The 26,643-nt window shown below is 36.6% G+C and overlaps 1 protein-coding gene across 1 annotated transcript; it reads left to right on the top strand.

The window, feature by feature from the left end:
* The first annotated feature begins 4,078 nt into the window (after positions 1–4,078).
* Positions 4,079–19,954, top strand: LOC139693918 (uncharacterized). Its single transcript, XM_071592255.1, has 4 exons — positions 4,079–4,258; positions 4,376–6,635; positions 11,949–12,091; positions 18,116–19,954. The coding sequence occupies exons 2-4, from the start codon at positions 4,400–4,402 to the stop codon at positions 18,143–18,145; spliced, it is 2,409 nt and encodes an 802-aa protein (XP_071448356.1). The 5' UTR covers positions 4,079–4,258; positions 4,376–4,399; the 3' UTR covers positions 18,146–19,954.
* Positions 19,955–26,643: the final 6,689 nt, after the last annotated feature.

The raw sequence follows: 26,643 nt of genomic DNA, 5'->3' as shown, positions 1-26,643 counted from the left end.
TTTCTGGTATAATGCTTTTTCTTTCAAACTTCATTCCATTCATTTGTGGCACTTCTTGTGAAATTTTATTGAATCCAAGATTTGTGTTAAATCCTATTTTCAACTAACTCTTATCAATCGATAGTTGATATGAAAGTCAGATATGATAGATTCAGTTTGGCTATTGTGCCAAAAGGCTGCCTCAGCTGTAACTCAGTTAACCATAATTATACAATACTTAAATGAACAAATATTGACCTCCCAGTATGTGATGCTCTGAAGCATCTTGTTGCACATTTTGTGACAGTAATTTTACATTTTATTTAGGTTTAAATATGCAAAATTGGCTGGTTTTGCAATGGATGATCTAAATCTATGGTTAAACTTATTAAGTAGTCACAATTTGGTGTGAAAATAGCAAATGGCATGTTGTTTTATTAATGTGCGAGCAAAATTATCCAATGATTGGCTTCTTGCACGCGACACCCTCCAAATTACAATAAATTTCAAGAAAAGTCGTTTAATCCCAGCAACCAGGATCAAATACCTAGGCGTTCACATAAATACCGTCGACATGACCCTCAAACTTACGCGCTATTCCTTAAGACGGATTTGTTATATTAAAAACGTGATTAAACGCATCCGCACCCGCGATATCCCTAAAGCAGCGGGATTCATTTCTTGGTGTGTCTATGTGCTTCGTCTACCGTTGTTCCTGATCACTCAGACAGCGCAACGCGATACCACATGGTTGTCCCGTCTATGGGATGAAGGAGTCTGGCACCAGCCACGCGAATTTGTTAACTATCGGTACATTCTGGACGTATACAGCGATGCCACGCCTTGGCAAACAGCTTGGACAATACCTATGTTAAGTGCAACTGAAATTTGGGCATACCGGAAGGGAGGTGCCTCCGGATCTCTCCGAGAGATCCGGAGGCACCTCCCTTCCGGTATGCGAATCTCGATCGACTGGCCTACTCAGGCGTCATCCCACCTATATATCCACCCGGACCCCGAATCCGAGGCCTAGCGGGCATAGGGAGGTAGGACGGTCGGCCGGATTCAGTTCGGAAGGGACATACCTCCAGGTCACGTTTCGTGACAGTTCTTTTATTAAGTCAACATACAATGTTATTACAGTTTGGTTCAAAAATATAATTCCCCGACCTCGGGTAAAACTATGTAATACAGACATATTATCAACATATATATTAATAGCAGTGTCCGGCTCAGCAATGCTCACCGCATGGTGGGCGGCCATGATTGCAGCCAGGGCTTCCGCCTCCACAATTGGAGTTTCATGTTCTAATGCCCAAATTTCAGTTGCATTTAACATAGGTATTGTCCAAGCTGTTGGAGATCACACTGGAGATGAATTCCCCTTCCAGAAAACTCGCGGCGGTGCTGAATTCTAGATTTAGAGAGTTGACTAATTTCCAGCCAAGATATGGAGTGAAGAATACTGTGGCTTTTTGTGAGCAACTTTCCAAAATAAAACCCCCCACCACCAAATATTTTTTAGTGTCTTTTGATGTGGTGAACCTCTTTACCAACATCCCGGCGATGGAAGCAGTCAATGTGGCAAAGAAAGTTTTATCAAATACAGTGACGGACACAAACGTCGTCAGTGACCTAGTGACCCTTGCCAAAGTGTGTGTGGAGCAAAACTATTTTAAATTTAATGGTGATTATTTTAGACAAACAGAAGATTTAGCCATGGGGTCACCTTTGTCACCGCTCCTAGCCGACCTTTTCATGGACGAGTTCGAACAAAAATTGTTTATGAATAGTTCAGTTTACACAAAAAACATTTACTTCTGGGTCCGCTACGTGGATGACATCTTTGCTATATGGACTGGCACTGTAAGACAACTGGACAGTTTTTTGTTGGTTTTAAATTCTCAGTGTAATAATATCAAGTTTACGTGTGAAAAAGAAAATGAAGGAAAACTAAGTTTTCTTGACGTTACAGTGACTAAAAGGGAAAAAGGATTCGAGTTTCAATTATATCGCAAAACCACCACTACAGACCATGTCATTCCTGCGGACTCCCGCCATCATATATCCCAAAAGTTATCCACATTTCACTTCCTACTGAATAGACTACTTAATATTCCCCTCTCGATAGGAAAATTTAACGAGGAATTGGTGACAATCAAATCTATAGCAACTACAAATGGCTACAGTGAAAAAATGGTGGACAAAATGCTCGGCAAGAAACGCTCCATAAGAGCCCAACGGCTACTTAACAATTCAGGGATAACTATTAAGGGAAAACTTAAGTGGGTAAAATTGCCCTATTATGGTGTCCCGTCCGAAAAAATTAGCAAATTGTTCCCGAAAGACAAATTCAGAATTGCTTTCTATAACAAACAAAATCTAAAAATGTTCATAAATAAAACTAAAGATAAAGTTGAGCCACTGGAAAATAGTGGGATATATGAAATGGTTTGCGGGGATTGCAGTGCGAGGTACATCGGACAGAGTGGTCGAGCGGTGCGGACAAGAGCGGAGGAACACAAGAGGTGCTACAAGAAGTGTAACCTAGCCCAATCCCACTTTGCCAAACACCTGTGGGAGGAAAATCACACCAGTGATTTCATCCCCAAAATTCTACATCGTGAAGAAAAAGGGAGGAGGATGGACAAGAAGGAAGAGTTGGAGATCCGGAGAACAATGAAGAAACATCCTTTACTCAATGACATTCTGTTTGAAAACGTATCACCTCTCCTGGAAGCCTCCCTAGCAATAACAGAAAAACAGAACCTCTAACCCCTTCCCCCTAACTCCCATTGACTCCTAACCCGTACCTTTATTCCCATTAGCCATTGACTCAAATTATACCGACCAATGAAATTTTTCCCCTCTCTTAACCCACCTTCCAATCCCCCCCACTCACTAACGCTTTTCCTGGTGTTTCCTACCCTCTCCCACATTCTTTCGTACCTACCCCCGTACTCCCCTCCCCGCCCCCTCTTCCCAAATCTCCCCCACCCTTTCCAGAAGAGGGTATATATACAATGATTGTGACTTTAAACTTTGTACCTGAGGATGACGCCGTAGCGTCGAAACTAGTCGTACCTGTAATAAAGTGGTGGATTGGAACAAAGTGTTTCTTTTTCATTTATTAAAATGAACTTCCACAAAGTTGAGGCTGAAACTATTGAACTAATAAAACTCATTTCTGAATCTAGAGAAAATACTGAAAATTTGGGACCAAGTATGATATCGCAGCAGGAGAATTATTTCATGTGAAGCCATTTTCATCTCTGCATGCACATTTACCATTCATTACTCCAAGCTGCGAAAACCTTAAAAGTAGCTTATTTAAAGGGTAGCATGGCAGAGCTTTAGGTATGAAAATTTGCCTTAAAGCCACTGAGATCAATACGATCACATACTTTAATGTTGTCAAAATTAGCACTTCTAACATTCATTGATTTTATGGCATTTTTTCTGCAGAATTCTGTTTCTCTAAAAGATAATGGTAAATACATATGTACATACATATATCCGATGTGCCCTACTTATAAAATATAAGATTCCGACTTTGATGGGACATTGTAAGCAGTCAATTTCCATCGATTAAACAATAAGAATTAGGAGATGCTTTCCATTTCTGGGCACCATATTTATTTAGTAAGAAATGCTATTTTGATGTCAAGTAGTTGGCTAATAGCTATTACGAGGTTCTAGTAGCCGGAGTTAAACCAGCTGCACGCTTTGTTGCTTAGCTAATCTACTCTTTTGGGAGACTGGGGAATTTCTCTTCCCAATCGAATCATGCTGAAGGTTAGAACCCCGAAAAGCCATTCGGATTAAGTGGCAGGGGCGTCCAAAGGTATCCCTAGGCCAGCAGCTGAATTCTTTTCCCACTAGACGTCTTCCTTCCACATTTTTATAAAACTGGAGCAGTGGCGTGCATACTTGCAGCAATACTTTAAATTAACTCATCCAATTTGAAAAAAATAGTTTACGATTAAGTAAAACATCACGCCTAAGTCCACCAGCCAAGACTCAACATTCCCTACAACCACTCCGCGGCTTTGATCGTGAAATCGAACCGGCACATACTTCGATTTGACCACGTTTACATATCGATAACCATATTGAAAATTGATATTAGAACGTAGGAATAGCGAATATTATCTCCTGTTGGTTACGTCCATGGATGAAAATTCAGACTTTATGTTTACGAACTTTCGAAGAGGACTGTGAAACTGATTATGCAAGTCCTTGAATAATTGGGCATTGTTAGTCAGAGTGAACTAAAGAGGTAATAATAATCATGGGCTTTAGTCTGCATTTACTCTAGTCGGTTTCTTAGGGTAGCACATATGTAGTCATAGGGTTGAATTATTTTAAATTACGTGACCTGCCTTGTTCATTTCAGTGCAATACTAATAAAGGTACAGGGATGGCATCGAGTCGTGGAAGAAAAGTCCCTAAAGCACCCGTTGATAATGTTCAAGTCACTGCTGCAGAAACGTACTTAAATTCGTGGATCACGAGGTATAATGATGTACCCTTTAAATGTAATGGGATATACCACGGAGTTGTTGAAGTAATTCTAAGTAAGGGTGCTGCAGTAGTTGTTGTAGGTATGAAAGAAAGGGGGATTCCATTATTGTGGGATGATGATTGGAATAGTAAGGGACTGAAGTTTGCCAGGGTTTTGCTTTTGGTTGACCATCTACGCCCATCCATTGAGCAGCCGGAATATGACAAGGACACGATCATTCGCGAGAAAATTAAAGTCGGTGAAGTCCTCTCTCTCGTGATTGAAGAATCTAAACCGTCCCCGGATAACGTCTTTAAATATTTTGCAACTTCTGCTTTTAAAAGTGAAGCTGCTGATAAACACCTAGATGAGTCTGTAATGTTAAACATTCAGGATCCACTCCGAGGTGTTGTCGATTCTTATGTGTCGCAGGATATTGGCATAATAAGGTTTGGAACCTATAGAGGTGTAATTGCTAAAGCACTTTTCATGCCTAGTTGTTATGAAAGCAATTCAAGCAGTGGTAGAGAAAAATCATCCTTGAGTGATTTGGCGCCCGTTTACACAAAGGTTTATATTGAAGTGATGAAGTGGCATCCAAAGACGGTAGTTCAAAAATGGGAGAAATTGCTGCAAAGAGATGGCATTCTATTCAAGGCAAAATTAGTTTGGCCGCAGGACTCTTCAAGACCTAATCGAAGAGGTGGCAAAGAGGGAAAGGCGAATGAAACTCAAGCGTTTGCCCATGAAAGGCGGGAGTATGGTTGTAAAGGTTCTGTTGAACAATTACCATCTCTCTTTGATTCTAATGCTGTAATGGATCTCAAAATAAATTACTTATTAACTGACCGTCATGCTTATTATGGAGTCATTGAAATCATTCCAAGTGTTACTGTGGCAGTTGTTTGCACTGCTCACAGGAAGGGCGAGCCTCTGTCATGGAAGGATAACTGGCTTGTGAAGGGAGTTAGTCTGGAAAGAATTTTATTGATCTCGGATCATGTTCGTATGTCAATAGACACGTCAGAGTGTGCGAAGGGAACTCCAATAAAATCAGTTTTACAAAAAGGTGACCGAGTAATGGTGGTTGTAGAGCCCACTGCAAAAGGCCCAGATAAATGTTATAAATGGTTTGCAAAAACTTGTTGGAAAGTAGTGGTTGAAGAAGGAGAATTTCCTTCAGTTCCATTGAAGTCATTACGTGGTCATCTAACTGGTGAAGTTGAATCAATAATTACTCACGACATGGGCATAATTAGCTTTAAAACATATCATGGCCATGTCGTCAGAGGATTTTTCAGTCATAAGAGCTATTATAAATCTGGTAGGAAAATTCTTTCCCACATACCTTTAGGGAGTGAGGTCAAGGTAGGGACGAGAGTATATCTGTTTGCTGACAAATGGCATTCGGGTAAAAAGCCAAAGGAATTAGAACAGAATGTTCACGGAAAAGAGGTAAACTACAGAGTAGTAATGGCTTGGGAAATTGGAACTTCACGTCCAGATGAAAGTGACACAGTTGAAAATAAGACTGATGTGAAAACTTCTGTCAACCAGAAAATGCGTCGGGAATCAGACAGAAATGAGACATATCCATCTTCTGCTGCTCATGAAGGACAATCTAAATCTAGTGAATTTAAGGTGCCTGCTCACAGGAGCACATGGTTTCCTCTCAATCAGAGAATGAGAATGCGTGCTGGGCTGAAGGTTTCCAAGAATCAGCATAGAAGTGATGATTCAAAGAGCTGTGGAGACTCGCTGGACTTTGCTGACAGTCTGTCTGAGCTGGAAGATTTTTTGGGTGCCTCAACCATTAGCACAGAGAACTTGTCTGAGGCATCAAGCAGTCAAAGTGAAACACAATTTCCACTAAGGGATCAAATGTCTTACAGTAAAAATGATAATACAATGGATGCCAGAATAGACTCTTCACTGAAATATCCAGTTGGATTAAGTGTTTCATCCAGTCAATTTAAAAATGAAGTTCCCAATTTAGATGGCACCAAAACTGGGACTTTGATGTCAATTGATGAATCCTGGGGTCTTTTGCAAGTCGATGGCCTTGATGAAGCTCTTGATTTCCAGTCTGATGCCGTCTACATGTATGGACTGAAATTAGATGATGTTCCTCTTCATAAAGTGTTTCATGAAGGTGAGCATATCTCTCAGTTTACTTTCTCTGTTTCAGAATGGGTTTACAAGATGAAATAAAATAACAATTTTTAATTTAAATTTGTCATAAAATTTTTTTCAATCGCATGGAACAATTGAATAATTTTTCTGATGAAATTGTCGCCTTATCTGATAATGGTTTAAATTCTTCTCCCCAGTCAAGTTGTTTATTACATTTGGTCCAGTAGCTTCTCCGCCGAAGGTATCTTATGTGCCATAAGCCAAGTTAATAAATTATATTTCCTCTTTAAGGTTTTCCAGTCTTTCACAAGCCTGAATTGATCATATAGTCCTAAGTTCCAATTTTTGTCTTTCATGGCCATTGGGTCTGAAGTAGTCCCTGCTTGGCAATCCAAATGGAACTATTAGCTTACTCATATTAGCAACATCATACAGTAAAAAGTACTCAAATTTGCCCACCATATTGATTTTTATGATGAATATTGATAAGTTATGCTATGACAATATTTATTTTTCTTGCATTTTTTGCTCTGATTTTACCCACCAGGATTCTGCTATATTAATTATCTTTGTAAACGTTAGTAACCAATGCAATAGTATTTTTTCTTGTCTTGAATCAGAAATCACTGGGATATCTTCTTATTCTTTAGATAACTTTATGAATTAAGTGACTAGGAGAAGTGGCAAAAGTGAGGATTTAGTGTTTTTTAGTCTCATAAGTAGCCACAATTTCATCTTTCTGCTTTGCAATGGACCAATTGAATCATTTCTTCTTCTGTTTCACATCTACCTCTTCTTCTGATGATTAAGCTGAAATCTCTAGGTCCATATGTAGCATTGTTGCAAGTTTAAATTTGATTGCAACCAAAACTAAATGCACACACAATGAAATGTTCCCAGATACTGAAACAGTCTACTAACTTCCAGAATGTCTCTGGTGAATACTGTTAACTCCATGGCACTTCACAATGTTTTGCCTCATTTCATAACAATATGCATACTGGAATTGGACAAAATGTATATTTGTTAATGTTGCAAAATTACTGGCTAAAGGGGCAAATATCCAATTAAAATTTTCATTGCAAAGAGTTAGAAGGAGCACAGCAGTGATTTGCAAACATTTTATCTTAATAACTGCCTCTAGTATTGCTAGTATCCTCAAGGACAATGAGATGGGTTGAGAGGTGGAACATGAATCCCCTCAATTAAGTAGTTTTTCTCCAACCCCCTTTTTTTTCAATTATATATATTTTCTAGCATTCACGATTGATCAAATCATGCCTCTTACGGCCATGATTAGGTACCATTGATTTTGACTCAACTTTTCGCAGGAAAATCCACAATTTTGCCAGTTTTCCCACATTCGTGCCTTCCACAATTTTGGTAATATGGTATGTGATGTATGATTTTATGTATATTCCCATTTTTCAAAATAAAAACACAAGATATACTTTAAAAAAATTTAGAATTGAATGCCATTAGTCTCATTATGTCAAAATCATCATGTGGTACAAGGTCACTCATATGTCTAGTATCCAATCCAGCATACCCGGGTTCATTTTCTCCCTCAGTGCTTGATAATTTGAATGAAAAACATAAATAATATGGCAACCAGCAGTGTAAAATTGCAAAGGAAGGAAGGTAGAGTTACCCTTTAAATTGAAAAAATGAAAGATCAATCCTTAGGGCTTCAAGTCTTTAAATGGGCTGCAATTTCTGCAATAGATTCATTTAAACTTTTAATTAAAATTCATTATTATTATTTTTGAAAAATTCATATTTACTGAATAAAATACGCATGAAGGGTAAAAGCATAAAGCCTTAAATTTTTTATTTAAATCTAGTCATAAAAGTATGTGCGTTACATTTGGAACTTGACTTTTTAGCCTATTTTTTCAGAGCAAAGAAAAAGAGAATCTTTCGTTTTCCTTGCTGAAGAAAACCTTTAAAAACCTGAATCTAAAAAATGCAAACCTAAGGGACCACAAACCCATCAAGATATAGATTAAATTAAATTTCAAGCAAATAATTTAGCAAGAGAAAAACAGTAAATATCAATAAAAGTAAAGTGATAATTCATTAGCTCACTGTGTCATGTACGGGAGTGAAAAATAATATTTTCCCTATTTTTTCCATCCCGAAACTTTTCGACTTGCCAAAATACAGTTATGTTTTGTGAAAAAATAGGAAATTTCTGAAGTGATAATCCTAAAGATATAATTATTCAATTAGACAGATTTTTTACACATTCATTTAAATATCAAGAAACAGTGGGAGATGCCGCAGCATTAACTTTTAACGAAGACATCCACCATATGCGCATTAGAATGCAACTTTATTAGGGTGTAAAAATTGCCTCTGGTGGTCTCAAAAATGGTCTCAAATCATTGGCCTTGACCAACATTTGAACCTGGATCCCCATTAATACCGATCTAGACAATTCTTTTATGTAATCACCCATTTTTTTTGTTTTATTAATTAAACATGGGTCTTTCTATGTATACTATAAAAAATTCACTAAATTCTGGTAATTATGGAAGTTGATAATGTATCTTATTTAATATGTCGCTAAGGGTTGCGGTTGAAGGTTTATTTTTGTCCTTTGTTTGTGTTAAAGTTACTTTTGAAGTTTTACATGGATCCATTTTAGGGTCAATGTTTTTTTATATTTAACTTAATTATTTTCTGTTATCTCTAATTTGATTGCCTTTCATTTTGGATGACTGCAAGATATCATCCAGGGTTACAACATTTTTGGAAAATATTAAAATTTTTAACATTGACTGTGTTATTGTACTAAAAGACTTAAATAGCCCTTTTTAATTGTATTAAATGGCATTTATTCCCTAATTTTTCCCAGTGTCAAATTATTTCCTATACACCGAAGAAAAATTGTGTCAACTTTTTCCAACTGGTGCTCCCCTCAAGTAGCTACAATTGCTGATTTTGTTGTCATAGTTGGTAAAAAGCTTAGGTATTAATGCACACATTAGATCTATTTGCTTAAAGGCTTATCATCTTTTGGGATTCTTTAAGCAAAACTATGTTTCCTATTTCCCTATAAATACCATAGCACAATTACAGTGCACCTTTTATGGCCTGTCCTTTAATATAGCTGTGTCATCTGAAATCCATACTATTTAACTTAAAATATGGCTATTGAAAAAATAAAAGCAAGTTTTGTTTTATGGTTGTGCTACAAAAATTATGTCACTGTTTTAATTCAAGTGACTTTCCCAATGTGTGCCAATGTCTATCTTCTTAAAATGTAAGACAGAAGGTTGCTGATGCAATTTTTCTCAGAAACAACAGATCTGTTGATTACAGATTAACAGATTGATCAGCCTCCACTAGGTGTTGTAGATAATAACATTCCTAAATGAAGAATAAGACATACTCTTGTATTTTGAGATTGATTTGGAAACAGTGTACGAGGTCTGTCTAAAAAGTATCGCAAATTTTAAATTTCCATGGGTTAAGTATTTTTGATTTTTTTGTGGTGTTATGTATGGTACTTATGTCGCTCCCATATGCCAAAAGGTTCAGCCATTTTGGAAGTTCCGTTAATTTTTGACAGCTGTTTTGCCGGGACGTGTTTTGGCTTGTCTTCGAGTTTTGCCTGTTCTAAAAATTGGATCAAAGACACTGTATCAAATTTTGTGTGAAAAACAAAATTAAGTGCCCGGACGCATTCCAAATGTTGACTGTGGCATATGGAGAAGCTACCTTGGACCGAAGCAATGTTTATCGGTGGTATTAAATGTACTCCGAGGGCCAAGAAGATGTGAATGACGAAGAACGTGCCAGATGCCCGAGCACGTCAACAACAGACGAAAACATTGATGAAGTGAAGAAAATAGTATTGGCCAATCGTCGAATCACCGTTAGAGAAGTTGCTGAGGACCTATATATATCGATTGCCATTTGATTGTTACCAATGATTTGGGCATGACACGGGTCGCTGCGAAATTCATACCAAAATTGCTCAATTTCAACCAAAAACAGCAACACATACACATTGCTAATGTGGTGTTAGACTCTGCCTGCAATGACCCAAATTTGCTCCAGATGGTCATAACTGGTGACAAATCATGGGTTTATGGTTATGACGTGGAACTCCCAATCATCCCAATGGAAGCTGCAGCACAAGCCAAGACAAAAAAAAAGCGTGCCAAGTTCGGTCGAATGTGAAAGTTTTGCTTATAGTTGTCTTCGATTGCAGGGCTGTGGTATACCATTAGTTCTTGCTACAGGGTAAAACGGTAAATGAGGAATATTACCTGCAAGTTATGTGCAATTTGCACGAAGCGATCCGCCACAAACACCCGGATTTGTGGAAGAACAAACATTGGCTTTTGCACCATGACAACACCCCTGCTCACACATCGTTGCTTGTGCGTGAATTTTTGGCAAAAAACAACACACCAATGATGCCACAGCCACCGTATTCCCTGGATCTGGCCCTCGGTGAGTTTTTCATGTTCCCGAAACCCAAGAGGCCCATGAAAGGATGATGCTATGCTACGATAGACGAGATAAAGACTGCATCAAAGGAGAAGCTGAACAAGATCATAAAAAATGATTTTTTGAAGTGCTTCAAGGATTGGAAAAAACGTTGGCACAAGTGAATAATATCTAATGGGGATTACTTTGAAGGGGACTAAATAGATATTCATATATAAATCAATAATTTTTGAAAAAAACACAAAAGTCTTGTTACTTTTTGAACGGACCTCGTATGTGAAGAAATTAGAATCAATGACATGGATGTTATGATTATACAAATTAGTGTTTAGTTTATTATCCTGATGGATATTTTTAACCTCTCTAACTTAATGTGCGTTCAAATTAAATTTAATTGAAAATTATATTACTCATTATTTTTTGCACCTTTTGATGGCTGTATCTAAGAAGTAAACCATGAAAAATGGGACTCTGTACAGATACTATCAGAATTTTTAGTTTGATCAAGATCATGATAAAGTTATCAGCTTGATTAATTTGATTTGGGAAGACCCTCATGGGTCTTTTGTTAATGAAACTGTGCAGACGATTTTATTTTTGCAAGCAGAACCCTGAGTCTTGGAGGCAATCATTTCCGTCAGTAACTGAGCACTTTTGTTCCTTCAAAGTCTTGGTGTCATTATCATTATCTCTCGGTGCTTCACCCGAGGCACCTCTCATCATGTGTGTCTGCTATATTTTTTTGAGTCTGAAGTTTCGGCTCCTGAGACCCTGAGGATTAAAGTGGATCCCTCTTCCCTCCCCCCTCCCACTTTCATTGAACCTACAACTATTTCCCTGGTCTTTACTGTTTTTCATCCACTACTAGGTCAGATCCTCAGGGTGCATTTAGAAGAAGGAAAAATTACTGCTGTGGAGTATGGGGCTCCTCAGCTTCCTCATCTAATGCGGAAAGCTATTACAATTTACTGCAAGAATAATGTTGTTTCTGAAGATGTCAAAAATAAGTTGGTAAGTCGTATGCCTCATATATAGTTGAACTAACTGATTTTATAGTTTTAATTAGTAGGTAAATTCTTTTCCAGTCTCAATAATTAATCAACTAAGATTAGCCAGCCCTCATTCAACTGGCTTATGATTCCATTTCAGGATTTTTTGTATACACTGTTGCACTACCAAAACAGATGGTTTTGAAATTGTGTTATTTGAGTATTTTCTGTCATTCACTGTGCATCTTTAATTAATATGATTGGTAAGTTAAGGTAGTTTTTGGATGGACAGAAACTACAAAATAATTCTCTTGTCTCTCCCAACAAAACACAACCCTACATCCTACTCTACAACAACCCCCTCTACATCTCCGTGTACTTTTTTCCTCCATTCATTCCATCCAACATCCCTATCCTATCTCCCCCCCTTCCTCGTTTGCCTAATATTCTCCCCTCTATTACAGCCTTCAACATCCACTGTTAATCAATATGATTTGCATCCATTTTTCCTGTCTCCTCATGATTTCTCCCAACAATCCCCTCTCCTCCTCCACTATACGTACCGCTTCCTCATTTGTTTTCCTTTATGTCCGCCTCACCATCTCCATTGTGTGCTCCAAACCCACATTTCAAAAGCCACCTATCTATGCCCATCATCCTGCTACAATGACCATGTTTCCATGCCATTCATAACTACACTCCATATCCAAGTTTTAATGAGCCTTTTTGTAACATCCTAACTCAACGTCCCTGTGATCAGTTCTTTCTTCTTTGTGAAAGCTTATTTGCCTAGCGCAATTCTTCTCCTTATGTCGCTACTAGTTTGTCTATTTAGTTTCAAAACACTTCCAATATACGTAAACTGTTCCACCTGCTCTACTTTTTTTTCCTCCTATTTTAAAATTTAACTTAGCCTTTCTCATTGTGGAAAACCCCATAACTTTTGCTTTTATTTATATTTATTCTCATCCCATATCTATTGCACTGAATTTCTGATTAGCTCATCAATGCTTGCAATCGCTTGGCTGGCTGACAAACTGAAGCTTGGTCATCAGCTAACCTTCCTGATTATATGAATTCCCCACCAACTTTCATTCCTATCTTCGATCCTTCTCATGCCTCTTCAACATTTCCTGTACATGTACGTTGAACAGCTCAGTTCATAATTGAGGCATGTGAAGGTTAGTCTCGTATCCCTCCAATCTATCTCTATTTTCTGCAATATATTAATCAGTTTTTCCCAATTCTCTCTATCAAACTACCATTCAAAATCTAAGAAACAGCCATATACATCCTGATTGTACTTTATAATTGAAATATTAAAAATGAATTAGACTAATTGAGAATTAATAGGAAATATGCAATATATTGCAAATTCATACCCATGATAGCAAATCATACCGTTGACCAGAAAACTCAATGTTAACATACACAAGAATGTGCCAAATCAATATATGTCCTTGTATGTGTTAACCTTGTATCTATTCAGCATTCCTTGCAATTACATTGCTGTTACAATATTCCAAGTATTTTGTATTTTGAGAATCTTATCCTTGTTTTGTTTCTCACATGGTGATAATTTCACATTTTGATATAATTAAAAACAGAAGCAGCTTAATTTCAAAACATGTTTGTGAGAAATAATGCACTATCAAACTAAACAACAAGAGCATTGCCTACTCAGCATAAGAATGGCACATTTAATAATTTTCCTCTCCATTAAAATTATAAGAAGAGTAAAGAGTCCCATCAGTTCTGTGGCTGAGTCAATCAATTGCACCAAAGGAACTAGTATTGTAAAGGATTTGATTAAAATGAAACTAACCGTGCTTTCACTGAATTTATTTGGCCCTGAATTCTATAGTAATGATAGATGAATTTGGAAACAGTCACAGTAATTTCAGCAAAAGCATAATTAAATAAATGAAGCTGTAACTTTGCAGGTTGTTATTTAGGTATGTATTTGTCTAGATATAGGTATGTATGGTGGCTGCTTCATCTTGAAGTCCTCAGAATAATAAGAAAAATGCTGGTGTACAAAAGTCAGGAAAATATCTGTTTTTATCCAATCCTTATTGACCATCCAGTACATACATAATTATCTTGGTTGAAAACCCCTGGAAGAACTTAATCTTGGCTCATTGCCAAAGCAGAAACTCGGCAACCCATTCAGCATTTCATCTTGCTGTCACCTATCAATGCTGCTTCTTGCATTTTGGCAATAAGCATGAAAACCCTTTTGTATTGTTGAAATGCTAATTTCATGTCAATTTTTTTTTACTTTTAACCCAGGGTGTTGACTTTCCAATTGATGTGCATTGTGCTGTAATTATCACTTGAGCTGACTCTAGTGAAGGGTGCTTGTTCTTTTTAATGATTGAATGTACTTATTTTCTTTCTTATAAATTGCCGGTTAGATTTGATATTGCAGAGTATGGTGTTTACTTCACCTTACATTTTTTTGTTTTTGTTAAAATTAGTTAATGATAATATTTCATTAATTACTGTATAAGGTTGAGGTAGGCTTCCTTGTTTTGTCAAGAGCCAGAATATAAAGTTCCAAAGTATTGTCAGGTAACCAGAAATTTGCTGTCTCAAGGATTTTAAATATTTTGTTTATGAAAATCAAATGGGTGTCATCCAGTGTCCTGCTGGTTGAAAATTTTAGTGAGTCACATTCAATAATAGTTTGCTAACCACTGTTTTAAATTATAGGTAAATGGTGTCCCCAAATGATTGATCGATACTCTTCAAATAATTTTCATTGTTTCATGTATTGCGGCAGTATTACCGTTATCATATTGGATAAAGAATGGGGCATAACCCATAATAATTAGCACAAAGGAATGTAAATATTCTTCGTAGCAAATTTTTTTCATTTACAAGGTTTGTGAAAAAAGTTTCTGGAAGCATTTAGGAAAAATGTATTTATTTCTGATATTACCACAATGCCTCAAAATTATATCCCTTGAGCGTCGACACACTTGTGCCAGTGGCTTTCACACAACTCAGAGGCTCCCTGGTTGGTGAACTGCGGAAGATCTTTAAGGGTACGCTTGCAGGCCTCTTTCACGGCACTTAGGGTCCCATTAAGGTGTCCTTTGAGGCAGGATTTCACTCTTGGAAATGGGAACTAGTGTGCTGGTGCCAAGTCAGGACTGTAAGTTGGTTGGGCAGTCTTCACGTCATGTTGCAGGTCTTCGCAAGCAGACACTTAGCTCTGCTTTTGGTCATCCGTCAAGACCTTTGGGATGAGTTTAGCGTAGATCTTTTGCATCGCCAAATTATCAGGGATAATGGTGCAGGCTGTCATCTTATCAATGCCAAAATGATTTTCAATCGTGCAAACACTTGGCCAATGGTCTGAATTCAGCACTTCACGCACAAGTTGCACATTGTCGTCAGTTCTTCACATCAATGGCCGTCCAGCACGGGGCTCGTTCTCCATACACTCTCGGCTATCTTTGAAGAGCTTGCGCCACTCAAAAGCTGCAGTTAGTGACATGCTTTCATTCTTGAACACTTGGTGAATCATGCCCAACATCTCCGTACCCGATTTCCCCAGTCTAACACAAAATTTAATGGCGTACTGTGTTCATTCGTTTGCTGCATTTTGCAATTGCACCAAGCCACTTGAAAGGGGTCCACTAAAAACTATCTAGTCTGAACAAACACTCGCAGGCAATAGGCAAAGGTCTAACCTCCCACCACTTAGCCTGCATGGTGCGAGCATGCTGTGACATACATGAAAAGTCACGTCAGGAAAAATTATGCCCTATTCTTTTTATACAAACCTCGTACTTTGATTTTATTGATTGCTTTTATGGCACTGTGCTGAATGCGTTATGAGCGGTGTAAGTTTTGACTTAGTGGAGCTCTATAATATGTAAAGGATAAAACTGTATTCTTAAGAATACATATAGGTATTATGATTGTGATCAGTTTTAGTAGAGTATCCTTCATCCAGAAGATAGTTATCCATATCAGTAGTGGTCTCAAATAAATTATATTCTGTAGAACATTTTCTTCTTTTTATTTTATATCATAATTTTTATGGAGAAAGTGTCTTATTTGAAAGTTTTTCTGTGTACAATACAGTTTTTTGACATGCGTTTCCAAACTGCATGCAGTAAACTCTGCTATTGAATTCATGACGAAGCAAGGATAATTGAAAAAACACATTGTCAAACACGGAAAATATGGTCGTGATGTACGGAAACTCCTTTTTCACTCCTTTTGATTCATTTGAGTTTTTTTAGCAATAGAAAGTACATTTTTTTCTGTTTTCAGCCATGTTTATGATGGTGGCATAATAGTCTTACAAGAACACTGAACTATCAAGTGAACAGCAGAACTTTTCCAAATTAAATAAATTAATTAAATTAAAGAAACATTAAATACTATTCACAACTTTTAATTTAGTGGTCAAAATTAAGAACTTCTAAGAAAGCCGAGGTAATTTATTTTTAAAAAAGTTTATCAAAGTTGCAAAGCATTAAATTATCTCTACGATTGTAATTTTATTAAAATTTTAAAGTGCTGGGAATAGAAAATAGCGTGATTATTTGCAAAATGGATAAACCACATTGGGATAATCAAGAAATATATGTATTTCATTCATTATATAAAATCATAAGGACCATCAATATTTAAAGATTGCAGACTTACAGTTACAGGAGTAACAGGCTGTGAACCTAAAGTCAGAGGAGGGTATATGTAGTGTGTATTTGCCAATTTACACTTTAAATAAGACACTTTTATTCGTTTAAAGTTTAGGCTTTTGTAAAATATTTGTTTCGACTTCCCATAACTGACTTTAAGCTAATCTAGTGTCAAAATGGGTACAAGACACCCTAAAGTGGGGAGGGCATTCAGCTGCTGAACAGAGGGCATAGATTCGATTCTGTATTACTTTGAACCCCCATTCCTCCAGCTTCACTCAAGGTGTGATTTTTCTGGTAGCAGATCTTCCCAGGGAACTGCAGGCAGTACAAGGAAAATAACTGGTATCCTCTGAGTACACTCCCCGGTTTTCTTTATAGTAAAGCAGGCATGAGTTACCCAAAAACAAAGTAATTTCAGGGTTTGCAACCAACATGCCACCAGTTGGTTTTTTTCTTGTAATTGGACATGTACATGTAACCCATTGCCATTAACTTCCCTAAATTCCCTTTTGTTCCATCTGCCTATTGACCTATACTGAGGTAAGCTGACGCAGGGTCTTTGTGGTCCCCTGGGTGTTACCTCATTGGAGATGGTTTTGCTTTTTACTTTACCGACTTGACTCACCGTATTGGGTTTAGTGAAATTATGTAGGGTGATCTTATTCTATCATGCTCACTTTCAAGTTGATTATTATGGTTTTTGGTAAGCCAGTTAATAGAAATATGTGATGATGTGATCTGCCAAAAAGTAAGGCTGGTTATAGTCTTTTTTTAAATTAAATCAACATCATGATGTCTCTTCCTACTTCTAACCTTCCAATCAAGTAAATCATTAATGATTTAAACAACAAGAGATTAATGCAACAATTTCAGATGGTAAAAATTATTCACCTTGCTTGAAAGATGTCAGCTTATTGAAGGTCATGATAGAGAGGAGAGTAATGGATAAGCTGGATAGAGGAAGGGAGTCGACTTTTTAGATGATATGTAGGCAGGAAAAAGCTACGAAGAAATAAGGAAAGAAATAATGTAGGGCAGAAAACAGGGAATTCATTTGATACATAGAAGATAATAGTCATTTGGGAGGATCAAAAACATAACTTTAAACAAGTAGAAAACCATGAATGAATTGGTAAATAATAAAATTTCCACTCACTAGTGGGGCACATAACAGCCTCTAAAAATGTATCATCACTGGCTGCTCTTCTTGAATCATTAATGGAAATCAACAAATGTTTTTCTATTACTGTTAGCTGTGGGAAATATGGACTGGTTATCCTACTTCAGTGTTCAATGTTATTAATAAAAACAATTTATTCTGGTATGGAGGCCGCATGAGCAACAAATATTAAAAGAAATATTCTTTAATTTTCTCTTTACAGGAGTCCATCATGCACTACTATGGTGTTTAGTGATATGCGACCTACAGTTTTCCATCCAATTTGATTATATTTGCATCATTTCAAGAAAGACTTTAAGGTTTCAATTGATTGGTAGTTTTGTGACCTTTCATTTTCCTGAAGAATAATAGGAAGTACTTTCTCTCTGAATTGCATCTCGTTGAAGGAGATGAAATATATTGTTTTTACAAATTATTTACGTAATGTTGTTACTTCTTCCACATTTATCATCTTATTTTCTCTCAAGCCAAATTCTATAAAACCTATCATTGCCAAGCTGGCTTTTATTTTTCTTATTATATTAGTGCCAACCACAATGTTACCCTAATTTGTAACTTATTTTAGTTAAAGAGTTTATTTCTCTTTTGTGATTGGATTTGCATTTTTATTTTCAATTCTCATGGAGGGAGGTTAGTACAAAAAATATTCCTCTTTATGTATTCATAACTTAGTGACTTGCATAATTTTCATTTCTTAGGTTTATGGTCAGCATTAACAGTTTTGCATTTCATCAAAATATGGTAAAATAGTTTTTTAATACATACAAATAAAAATCGTCCTCGGGTGTTTAGTGCCTTTAAATGTTAAAATTTTCATGCGGAATCCTCCTGGAATATTTTAAGTAGTATTTTAACTCCTAAGTAATTCCTGGCAAATTTTGTTCAATGTCAATAACAGTTAAAACTGTATAAATTGTGACTACTCATTCTATAAAGGTAATATGTATCTTATTTTTCGTCTACATATTGACTGGACCAATATGAGGCGTGTACTATTTTGCTTTTTGCAGTTATTTTTCTATTGACAGTTTTAAACTAGGCTTTAAAAAATTAAATTAGGAGTTTTGTGTTGATGGAACTTGTATTCTTAAGTAAATAAGTCACATCTTAAACATAACACTTAAGAAGTGCAATAACTATGCATCAATCTTGTAAATTGATTGATACAACACAGTACCCTGTAACAACTGTTTGGATGCTTCTATACATCGGTTCATTATTTAAATACTATAAACTTGCATTTTTTTAAATAGGGAAAGAAGACCCTCAGACTTGTGAAAAAGCCTGTGAGTTAATTACAAGGTCTGTCCCAAAAATAACTGTGTGCTTCAAAACACAAATGCCGCCATTACTAGTCATGGTAGACTTCCTGGAAAGTATCAATGGGAACCTCATTCGAGAACCTTAGCACGGCCTCTTTGACATTAGGCTGCATTCCAAAATGGTTCCCTTTCAAGGTCCTTTTTATTGTTAGAATCAAAAGGAAGTCTGTTCATGCCACATTAGGGCTGGGGCAAAGTTGCCACCTTGTACTTGGCAGTGAGGAAGGCAGTATGGGATGGGATGGTGCTGCCTCCCCATTTGGCAAAGATCTCCTTCCTGATATGTTGCACTCTTCCTCAGTCATTCTAGGGCTTCCACTTAAAACTTTCTATTCGTTCTTTAATGGGGCACAAACTCTTCCTGAATCCAAAGAGGTTATGCCTCATTCTACCTATTTTTGGGAGAGACCTGTTAGGGTTTTTATTTTTCTAAATGAAAGACCTGTTTTTTGAGAGTATATAAATGTTTCATAAAAATCCATCGCAAATTCACATTTGGACTACCAAATTTGATGTGGATGAGTTAGTTGGTGTATTTTTAGTGAACATTTCAATCATCCCCAGTGATGTGATTTCAGACTGATATATATTTGGTTATTAAAAGTGTTATTTTTAAATTGCATTGTCCAAACTTCTTTGTGAATTTTAACTTTTCATTGTTACAAGTTATTGCAAATTTTATCAAAATATATTTTGGGAATAAATATCTATCCATTGCATACGAATGCATTTTTTTCTTATGTAGCTGGAATTCTTTGATATTGTATGTTATCCTCTGGAGTTGGGTGAAAACAACCTATTGAAGAATTAATTCAAGTTACAATGGTAACCTGAAGATTCCGGTGGCATAGTGATGAAGATTGAAACTAGTGCAAGTGGTTTTCTGCTGACCAAATTTTGGTTTAACATGTTAATTACTACTAGGAATAACCACAGTCACACCTAGACTTTAATAATGAATGTGGATGAGAGCCTCCATCAAAATACCGCTACCAACATTAAAGTTAGTAATTTCAGGCATAACTTTGTGGAAGTGATAAACATTCAACATAGAGACTGATGTGGTCCTTCTCCAGTTTTTATTTGAATAATGTGACATGTGTCACCTTTATAGGTACTTTTTTGTGAAACATATACATCTGTTCAAAGGCAAACTATGGAGAAGTGTTATGTCTGTCTGATGTGATCTTGTGGAGAAGATCACCTAAGGGTCACTACCTACCCATCGAGGGGACGCAAGCATGGCCAACTTTCCCAAATTTAACAGAGACATTTTATTATTAATTATATTTGTGTTTCTGTAAAATGTTTTAACTTTTCAAAAAGTAACTTTTTTCTAGCAGTTTCTTGCTAAATCAACCAGGGAACTTAAATATTTGGGTAGCACACCTTGCTCACAGTGGAAGAATTTTTCAAATGCTAGTGAGCCTCTATTACTGGGTCGAAGTACATTTGAATTATAGTGATATCTCCTATAAGTTTCTGCATTAAAAAAAATACTTTCATTAAATTAGCCCTTTCCTCTGTTGAAAGTCTTTTCTAAAAATGTTCAAAAGTCTATTTGTTGTAACTTCTAGTAATGCTGGTACATCCCTCCCCTTCCTTAACATCTTTACCTACCTGTCTGCTCTTCAATATTTTGGTATCATGTACAAACGAGCTATACTAAGTAAGCAATTTGAGTGATGTGCCCTATGACTTCCAATGAAGACATCGTTTAGGGATGCAGTTTGTCTTATAGTTAACTTAAACAAAGCTAAATAATTGACATTATTTCAGTTCACTTCTTGTTCCTCTTTCCACTCCTCCACATAGCTAATTACATTTGAGTTTGTAGTTAACATTGACTCACGTTGCATGTTGAGTTAAAATATTTAAGTATCCTTATGACAAGTATCATGAAGGGAAGACAATGTGTACGGTGCACTCTGCACTCAAAATAGCAAATTGGTTAACAGGGTCAATGCACCTGAAATCCATTTAGTTTAACTTTATATCCTGTTCTGCAAGTGGCACAGAAGGATTTGACAGCATGTAACTTAAAGTAACTTCATAAAAAGATTATTAAAGCAGTCAATGAACAACTCGAAAATTGTTTCTACTTTCAATTTGCGCCATATGTATGGCAAATTAGCATATTATTATGCAAAAGTTGTAGGCTTAAATCAGCAAAAGAAAAATTTGAATTGAGTGGATGCAACGGCAGAAAGAATTGGTTTCCTCTAAGGGTCATTAACAGAAGGACATTTCTGGAGTCATGCTTGTGTAATCAGCTGATATAAAAATTACATACAAGAAACATTAGAAACATGTAATCTGAACTTACAGCTTTGGTGAAAAAACAATTGACATTACACTAAAAATGCAATAGTTAACATCAGTCTTACAAGTAGTAACCTTACACATAAGAACACTTCAATTATCAATTATTACAAAATTTGTCCTTAAGCACTATACATAATGTCCAAACCCACTAAAAAAATGCATGTTTCCCTTAAACATGGCAGTGAGGCTCATAAAAAAGTTGTACTAAATAGCACAATGTTGTTGTCCACACACGGGTTTAACCATATTTGTAAACTATATATGGCTTGCTTACTATTACTTCTAACTTACTCCAGTAAACTCTTTTAATTTGGACAATTTTTCATCAGATAAGATAACATTTGGTAAATGATTCTTACATGCAAAAAATATCCTACTCAAAGAAAAAGTTATAATTTCTTCCATTACTACTCTAAGTCGCATATTTTCACAAACACTGTTTGGTCCATGGAATCTACTGTTTGAGTTCTGTCCCAAAGATTCATCTAAAGATGACTTCAGCTTTAACAAAATATCAACTAGATTTGAAATATCAGGTTGTATGACACCATATTTATCCTCAACTGGAGAAAAATAAACAAGGGATGCAAGCCCTTGAACAGCCCAAGAGACCGGTTGCCACTGCTGCTCAATGAGAATGTCCATCTCAGCATTACGACACTTCATAAAAAGCCAACGGACAAATTTTGAGCTCCAGAACCTTATCAGCACAATTCTCATCCACAACCTTAAATTTTCCATTACTGTCTTCTTCACTGAAGTACGATGATATTTCACCTGGACATTTCCAGTCAAATTTCTGACTACATCAGGAGGTATGTAGGTCGGTTCTTCTAACTCAGGCTCCGGAATGCTTGGAATTAGTTCTTGAGGTATCACAAAATCCTCCTCCCCTTTCATTGCATACTCAAGTGCACAAACAAATTCATTAATTAGTTCAACACATTCAACGTAAATTCCTCTCCAATTTCTGGGATTTCCGCCATTGGAACTAACATTGAAAATTTTTCTCCTCCTATCAGGTTCACATTCTGTTAAGAATGCAAAATCATTAAATGCCAAATACCTAATAATTGGAAACCTGGGGGATGCCATGGCATCAGCCAGTGTGTATTTATTTGTTTCCCAGAGAGACGGTTGAATATCAAATTTGGCACGCTCTGTTAGAAACACCCAAATAAAAGAATCAATCGTATGCATAACTATTACATACAAGGTGCATATCACAAAGACTCCCAGGAATACGTCCCAGTAGGGATTTCTGCCAAGAGTATCTAACTCTTTCATCAAAATACACTGACTGCCATATTTTTCACTTTCAATGCACGTGACCACAGTTCCATGTAAAGAACACTGAATGGGCTCAGTTAGCCATGCATATAAAGGAAAAAACATTAAAGTCCCCCATTTAAAGAAAAACATTACATTCAAAAGTTCTCTCTTCACCAGAGACGTTATTAAGGCAAATTTCGACAAACGTAAGGTAGGAAATTGTAAAGCTTTTCCAATTTTCAGCCTTTCCGTTACAAAATAGTAAAAGCCGGTCAATGAACCGTACATAATTAAAAAAGAATGTCCCACGTTCCAACAGTATTGATCAGATACAAGACCACATTTAACAATTTCAGATTCGTAGCGCTTCTTGTGGATGATTAAATAAATGTTGGCAACGCAGTACCCAATGGTAACATGGAGGAAGCCATTCAGAAGAGTGAACCTCCTCGTGAACACGCATTTAACAAAATCATAAGGAGTTTTAACGTAATCCAATCCTCGAACAAACTCTCTCGAGGACAAAATAAATAGAACCGTAACAAAAATCCCCAGAAGGCTAGTAAATAACACCGCCTCCAGTGAGGAAATAAATTCCGGAACTGTAGACAAAATATGAAATGGATCCAGGACATTCAGGTTTACTAAGGCAAGGTATAAAATCAAATATGCAGAGAGAGTTGTATTATTCACAAAGGCAGCGACCAACACTCTAAGGGCGACGAAATTTGGTCCAAACACCACACTTTCCGTCAAAGCCCGCCGCAGTTTATAAAAAACATAGGGCCTATTTTCAAGCTGTGCATCTTCCTTCTGCATGATTGAAACAGTGCGTAAGCACACCTCGCTTTTTCTATTTTACACTAAATATAAACACTAAAACACCATGCCGTCCCTAACTCTCAATTTGAATCAAAGAAATTTGAACGCACATACACTTAGCTATGACAGTTTTTCAACAGATGACAGGTCTATCTGAATATGTAGTCGCCTTCAATTGTTTTCAAAGTAAGAAGTGGGGCGTGATGTTCAAAATCCTATTTTTTGTTTAAAATTTGTTTCCTTCTTTGTTGTCATAGTTTTATATGCTTGGTCCTTCCCACATAGATTGTGTATATAAAGATATATTATGAGTTCAAGGAAATACATTATTGGTGAGTATATTATATTATTTTTAATATGGTGATGGATATTAAAGTGAAGACTAGTTAATAGGTTGAGAACATTATGGGTTTTTTAAATGTTATTATCATCTCTCAAGAGTCTGTGAACAATATGTACAATTTCAAAACCCAATAGTTACTGCATCCGGAGATTATAATGTTAACATTCTCTTTGAATATACATATTCTGTAATCTTATTCGCTAAATCTATTTTTCGAAATTCTGTTCTCGGTGAAATGATGTGGGATTGTGTTGAATTATTATAATTTCGGCATTTAATTGGCATATAACTTTAATTTTGTTAAATTCAGTTTAGTCCTGTTATATAAACATTTCCCCATTAATTTGTACAATTCTCTGGGATTAAAAAAATGTAATTGATAATTTTGAGTTCCTGTGTCTATGTTAACTTGTCAAGCTCTGGGCTTATATTGTTCAAATATTTCTCTATGTTTTAAAATGTTTCAATGCTTTGGTTAGGCATACCAACAACTGCACTTGTTTGCAATATCATGATATTTAAAACAATGTGAAATACTGGATGTATTTGCCGGACTACAGTGTTAAACGTTGAATTTTCCCCCTTTTACATCTTTTAATCTACTGGTAGACAGTCCCTTTACAAGTCATCGTTTTAATATAAAATTTCTTTGATTTTTCTACCAATCTATCTAGTCAAAGAAAACAAAGCCCTATCAAAGCTTCATTTGTATTTGCAGAATTGCATCAAATACTGTGGTATGTGCTGGCCTTTATACATGTACGCTTGAGACAGATCCACTGTCAGCTTGTATGGTAATATGCTCAAAACAACAGCCCTTATCCAATTTGCTGCCTGCCAGAATATTAATATTTTCATGCATAGGCCTTTTTACCAAAAGTGATAAATGTAACTATCTTATAAGTTTTCTACATACCCCTTCATCATAAGGCAATTGAGTTTTTTTAAATTCCATTTTTTAAAGTCATGAAGTACCACTAACGCTTAAAGTTGCGATGGCTCTCACTAGAAATGCAATTTGAATTCAAATGTATTTCATTTTGGTATTAGCATGACTAAAACTGCCTTGACTGTGGTTTCTACTCTGCTCTTGGACTGGAATGCAGCCATACTTCTGTTACCAGTATTCTATCACTATTTTGTGTTCATTTGAGCATTGCTTTTTTTCAATTCCCATCCATTACTCTTACTTGTGAATGCATATTTATATATAGTCCTCAAGAGAAACTTATATTTCTCCACTTTCTGTTACATTCTTCAGTAACTTCATTGATATTTCCCCCTAATCTCTGTTGTACCCTTTCTATAAATCCATGACGCTCACACAGAGATCCTAGCTATACTCTGTTTCATACCAACACGGCTCTTATGTCATCATTACAAGGTCTGTCCCCAAAAGTAGTATGACTGAGTCGATTAAAAAAATTATTGTCACAATTGATAAATTCACTCAAAAGTCTTCAAAGTAGCACCCTTGTGCTGCCGCACACTACTGCCAGCAGGTTTCCCATGCCTTGTATGCCTTCTGGAAGGAGGCAGCTAGAATGCTGCGAAGCCCACTCGTCACTGCCTGTTGTAATGCTGCCACCGAGCCACGGTGACGTCCTGTCAGCATAGATTTGAGGCAGGGGAAAAGGAAGAAGTCTGGTGGGGCAGTGTCAGGGCTCTGGGGTAGATTTGCATCCTCACTCACTTGGTTGAGAAGCTCTTGGCAGATCAGCATGCGAGTTTCCTTTTGTTTTGTTTTGTTTTGTTTTGTCAGAGACCACTTGCAGCACCAACTTCGTGCACACCTTTCTCATGTCCATGTTTTCGGTCACAATTAGATGCACATTAATTTCAGGAATGCCAAGTTCATCAGAAACCACGCGAACACTTAATCTATGATCCCTGTCCAACAAAGCCTTCACTCTTGCAAGATTTTTGCTACTTTTTGAGGTTTAAGGGCATCCTGAAGGTTTGGTGTCTTCAACATCTTCTTTACAATCCTGAAACAACTGGTGCCGCTCAAAAAAACCCAATCTACCCATGGCATTTTCACCATAAGTTGTCATGAGTATGCCTTGAGTCTCTTTCCTATTTTTGTCCAGTTTCACGCAAAATTGTATAGTGTAGTGCTTTTCCTCTAACCGGTTCATGACGGAGCGTAATGATGTCAAGCTATAGAGGTTTAGCAAACAAATGATCCACAATTCTCAAAGGCTGGGAGCCAACTGCCACCAGCCTCCAGCCTTCCCTGAGACTAGCCTCTTTCAAACCCAATCAGAACACAGTCTGTCCATCCATCCGGGAAAAAATAAGTCATACTACTTTTGGGATAGACCTTGTATGTCCAAAACAAATTGATTTTTGCCTAAATATAGTCATTTTTCCTGTTCTCTCTATCATCCCTGAATGCCCCTGGGTACTGCAGCTTCCAAATACAAAACTTATTTAAAAGGAATTATTGTCCTGACATTTTGCTGCTTCACATATTTTTGGGATGCCTAAGAAGGTTCCCTGTCAAACTCTGTAATCTACAGTACAACCCAAAAGAACCCTTCTGCTCCATTTCTCTCTAAATTCTTTAAAATTCTGTGGTCATACATCTGTCATTCATGCAACTGGGTGTATTTTATAATGTTAATTTTCAAATCTAGGTTATTG

Source organism: Hetaerina americana, unplaced genomic scaffold (genome assembly GCF_022747635.1).
Source record: "Hetaerina americana unplaced genomic scaffold, ioHetAmer1.1.p SCAF_1, whole genome shotgun sequence".
Classification (NCBI taxonomy): domain Eukaryota; kingdom Metazoa; phylum Arthropoda; class Insecta; order Odonata; family Calopterygidae; genus Hetaerina; species Hetaerina americana.
The sequence above is the reverse complement of the archived record's forward strand: the minus strand, read 5'-3'. Positions and strand labels throughout refer to the sequence as shown.